General features: G+C 40.7%; 1 protein-coding gene across 3 annotated transcripts in view; it reads right to left on the reverse strand.

Annotated features, from left to right (window-relative positions):
- The window catches only part of LOC119302830 (DNA mismatch repair protein MLH3-like), a 9643-nt gene extending 5647 nt beyond the window's left edge, over positions 1-3996 (reverse strand). The window contains exons 1-11 of one of the 3 annotated variants that reach the window (XR_005147760.1): positions 3725-3996; positions 3152-3286; positions 2879-2930; positions 2748-2795; positions 1669-1826; positions 1514-1571; positions 1265-1322; positions 1066-1158; positions 817-982; positions 715-730; positions 394-617 (exon numbers count right to left, since the gene is read on the reverse strand). Coding sequence is in view for 2 of the 3 variants with exons in the window: in XM_037579867.1 (XP_037435764.1) it covers positions 394-617; positions 715-730; positions 817-982; positions 1066-1158; positions 1265-1322; positions 1514-1571; positions 1669-1826; positions 2748-2795; positions 2879-2930; positions 3152-3277 (999 nt within the window). In the remaining variant the exon portion in view is untranslated. Of the gene's footprint in view, positions 1-393; positions 618-714; positions 731-816; positions 983-1065; positions 1159-1264; positions 1323-1513; positions 1572-1668; positions 1827-2747; positions 2796-2878; positions 2972-3151; positions 3287-3724 lie in introns of those variants that run through there. The other 2 variants (XM_037579867.1, XM_037579868.1) reach the window with 2 other exon arrangements.
- Between the last annotated feature and the right edge of the window lie 837 nt (positions 3997-4833).

Consider the following 4833-nt stretch of genomic DNA (forward strand, 5'->3'; position numbering starts at 1 on the left):
GAATATACATATGAGAATAATATTGCACCACATTCTCACCATATGACAGGTGGCAAACCTAGAGGCAAATAGAGGGTGGATGCATGTTATATTGCCTTGTGACATTCAAGTTCAATTATTTGTTGCTGAAAAAATAAAAAATGATGATGTGGAGGGCTTGCATGTAGTGGAAAGTGGAAGTGTTACATGCGCTTGATGATGTGGATGGCTTGCATGTGAATTTAAATAGGATCACTTACTTTGATATATAGGATGCCAAAGACACGAAGTGTGCTTGTCCAATTTTGAATAAAAACAAAGTGTGTGTAATATCCATACAAGTAGTAAAAATCAAGCTTTCCTAGAAAAAATGGGAAAATCAGAACTCAAAAGCACACATATACGTTGAATCACCTTGAATTCCACAATAGTCTTTGAAGGCTCAAAATGTAGATCATAGCTAGATCTAGGGCAGAAGAAGTTCAGCAAAAATGCAGGGTAGACATTAGTCTTCTGCCTCTTTCGGCTCTGAATATCGGTTTCTTCAATCGTCCTTGTAATAGAAGACTGGAAACTAGCTGCCAGACTATTCAGAATATTATGGATTGGGCTTCTACTGACGAATCTTGAGTTGATATCTTTGAGAAGTAAAGGATGATGTCTCCAACTCAAGTATTTGAAAAATGGTAAAGGAAAGTAGATAACGAATAATTGCCGAATAGGACTGTAGGATACACAAGTACTGGAAATCCTGAAATGGAAAAAAGTGCACTTTGCTAAAGAAAATTTGTCAAAACTTCAGTTTGAACAGCTCACAATACACAGAAATGACATTACCTTATTACAGAACACATTTGTTGGTCCAGAGATGTGCCCTGAAAGAGCCCAGCTTTGATGTGAGGTAGATATTTCATGAAGGCAACTGGAGACATCATTTCCAAAACTGTCTGATATAAGAGGCAAAGGGGATGATGAAGGAACTGTGTATAGCAACTGATCTTCGCTGCATTTGTAGAAAAGACATGTAAATTGTAAATATGTAGGTAAGACTAAAATGCCTAGTATAGCATGGTAGAATACCTCTACCTGTCAGTGTCAAGAAGTCTGACTGAAAGCTGTGGATGAATAAGTGCAATTCGCAGGACACACTTCTTCACATTGTGCAGTTCTCTTTTATGACTACAAAATATTACATTTAGAAATCATTACTCAAATTATTTATCATACAAAGCTGTGAAATCAGAGAAACATGTACATGTGAACAATAAATAAAGGTCAAATATACCCAGATTGCATTTGTTTTCTCCGCACAGGCTGGTTATAAAAAAGCTCCCGAGCAACAACTACAAAGATGAAACTTCTCTGATAAGTTCGCCAAGAACATGACAAAAATATAGCACACATGACTAGAGAAAAATGACAGCATCTCATTCTTCACATGCATTGTGTATTATAGTGTGCCTAACTTGGTGAACATGTGTAGCATGCATAACAGCCACTCTGCTTTTATTCAAGAAAAATATCAAACAAGTACCTGTTGTACCAACAGCTTCCCTCTGGTCATCTATTCCTAAATGTGAGCATTTGGATCCCTGTGCAGTTGCCACAGGACAAGACATTCAGATACATTATACATGAATAGGTCAAGAGTATGCACAACAGTAAATGGGTATAGTGTGTAAGCGGTGCCTTTATTATCTTGCAGTACGAATTTGGCCTCCCACGAGCCTTCGTCCTGACTTCAACCACAGAGATATCAGAAAGTGATGCGAGCGCTTCACCATTTAATCCAAAACTTCTAGAACTAGATTCCGCATCACCCATGACATCAGGAAACTTGGATGTTGCTGTGATGGCAGAAGGAGGTTATACATCATTAGCACACTGAAATCCACTGAATAGCATTGAGTAGTTCTTTCTTTAGATACTTGCACAAGGTGGTGAGCCTCTACTTAACAAATGACAAACAAGATAATTAATTGATTCTGAAAAAAGGGGTTCCTTAGTTCCGTCAAAGAAAGGGGGGTTCCTAGTTCCGTCAAAGAAGAAGGGGTTCCTAGTTCCACCAAAGAAGAAGGGGTTCCAAGTTCCATCAAAGAAGGAAGGGTTCCTAGTTCCATCAAAGAAGAAGGGGTTCCTAGTTCCACCAAAGAAGGGATTCCTAGTTTCAATCAAAGGAGGGGTTCCTAGTTCCATCAAAGGAGTTCCTACTTATTAACAACCAAAAGAATCCAATCCAACGATGATGACAGGATATAAACTTTGAGTTGAACAGTGAGAGAAGAAAACAAGATAAAAAATCAGCCAGCTGGAGGTACTAATGCAACTAACATGTCACGACCAACGAGTGATGAAATAAATGTATGTAAGTATGTTATCTTGGAATCAGTATGTACCTACTGATGATTAAATATATTTGCATGCCCTTCTAGTGAAAATAAAGCACCCTTGGTCATTTATCAGTCGTCAATTTATAGCCTTATGCAAGTAACAATAAGAATTCAGGGTAGAATAAGCATATCCCCTTTGAATATCAATCATCGAGGTCAACTATCACAGAATGGCTTTTCGAAGCAAATCAAGCAGTCATTTCTGTATGAGAAAAATCTCATTCTGATGTCCATGAATTCAAATGAGCCCCCAAAAGATATGATTCACTGTGTAAGGATCAGTTGCAACGATGCAATTTTTAAGATAAAGCAAATAGTACTGCTGAGTTAGGAAAAGGCAAGCTTATAAATACAAACAAACAAAAAAATCTAACTTACCATATTTTTCTCCTAATAGAACCAATTCATCTCGAGCAATACCACAACCTGCAATAAGTACAACAAAAAACAAGTTTTTCAGAAGCAAATCCCAGTGATAAGAAAGTTCAAAACGTAATGCAAGCACATACCATCATCTTCCACTTTAACATAACATGCTCTGACATTTACTGAAACGTCGATCTGAAATAGGTACAGGCGTATAAAAATGCCAATACATGATGCTGAGAATACCAATGTAGATCATTTACCCTTTTTGAATGTGAAAGTAAAAAAGCAATACCCAATATAGAAAATACAAGCCGAACTGTGGACTGTTTTGCATTTATGTTCAAATCAAAGGAAACCTATTCAGGACAGCATATAGAGATTCTTTTCTATTCTCCTACATTTGAAAGGCATACCTTTCTGGCATTTGCATCGATGCTATTATATACCAACTCCTCGACAACCCTTGGGAGGTCAGACAAGATAATGCTTGAGCGCAAGGAGCTGTGGACGCTTTTGGGCAAGCGTTTTATGCTCTGCATCGACGTGTTCTGGTAAAAAAAATGAACTTAGATCAGCCAACGGTAAAGACTGAAATGTATCGAAGCAGGCAGTGTCCGAAAACTATTCCAGAAACTTCAGATAACTAACTAACTTGTCGATATGCTACTTTTCATCAGGTGAGGACTGATCACGATGTGAGATTACAGATGCAGTTCTATCATTGAGGCAAAATGTGCATGTAGCCAGCCAACCAACATGGTAAGGAACAGATTGTTTTTCTTTTTCTCTTTTTTTTGGAACATAAGGGAACAGATTATCTAGGCTGCAACTCAGAACGCCACTACGCCAGCCCCAACTCGCGAGCACATTGGACGAGCAAACCATCACGTCCTACTCTTACAAAAGGCGGATCTAGATGGGGTGCGCCCGAGTTTTTTGGAGGTTCGTTAGGGTTTAACCAGTCGTGGACGGAGAAGTGGCCGTACCTGAGAACCCAATGGCCGAAATCGTGGGCAGCGTTGGGATGGCGGGGGAGCGCCGAGGCTGGAGCGGGAACGGCGATTCCGGTGACGCGTCCGACGGGGGCCGGGGTGGCGGCGGGCGGCGGCCGAGGAGGAGAGGAAGGCCGCGGCGCGGCGGGAGCCCTTCGGCCGCGGAGAGGGCGGGCCGGAGGATAAAGCGCTCGCGGCTGCTTCGCGGGGGCCGGGGGGGATAGGACGGGGGCTCGCCGCCGGTGGAGCTGAAGAGGGAGAGGAATGGCGCGGGCAGTCGGTGGTGGGAGAGAGGAGGGGGGGAATTGTTAATTTTCTGTTTGGGAGGGGGGTTGGGGTGAAATTTGCAAGCCGTGTTGGGCCTTGCAGGGCCTCTTTTATCGGGCCCAGAGGCCCTGCACGGTCTAACAAGTCCAATTTATTGCAGGATAGGCCTATAATATACAGTATCTATATCTATATCTATCTATACCAGTATAAAAAGACCTAAAGGGGCAGATTCAATTAATCTCAGCCATCAAATCATGTCAATTCAACGACCTATACTGCTCCAATGTTGAGCGTTCAACACGTTTAACGTGCAGTTAATTTCATGCCAAACATAGTGCTAATCACATAATAACACGCAACTAATATCCTATTTAATATCCGCATGCACTTAATATACTTTCAAATTAACGTGCATTGCATGTACACATTAACTAGTATGAACTAAACAAAAGAATGATAGAACCCTAAAGATAGGCCAATAGTTTGTTCCGACAAAAAATGGATGAAATCATTTTCGATGTACTTTGCCACGCTTTGTAATTTCAGATGATCCATGACCCATATATTCCAAAAAAAATGGCAACCTGTTGCCACGATTTTGAATTTCATATGGTCCATGACTCATATATTCCAACAGAAAATGACAATATGTTTTGTTACACACAATTACCTAAGGCTAGTTTTTGCAAAGCTAGATATGAACCAAACATACCTTGAACCCATGTTGTCGTGCCCATGCTATTCTTTTGTGTAACACTGCTTAGCTCTTCTGTTTCTAAAAAAGCTAGACTAGTAGGGGAGGAGCCCCTATTGGCTTTTACATCAAGAATTTC

Source organism: Triticum dicoccoides, chromosome 5A, assembly GCF_002162155.2.
Source record: "Triticum dicoccoides isolate Atlit2015 ecotype Zavitan chromosome 5A, WEW_v2.0, whole genome shotgun sequence".
NCBI classification, from domain to species: Eukaryota; Viridiplantae; Streptophyta; class Magnoliopsida; order Poales; family Poaceae; genus Triticum; species Triticum dicoccoides.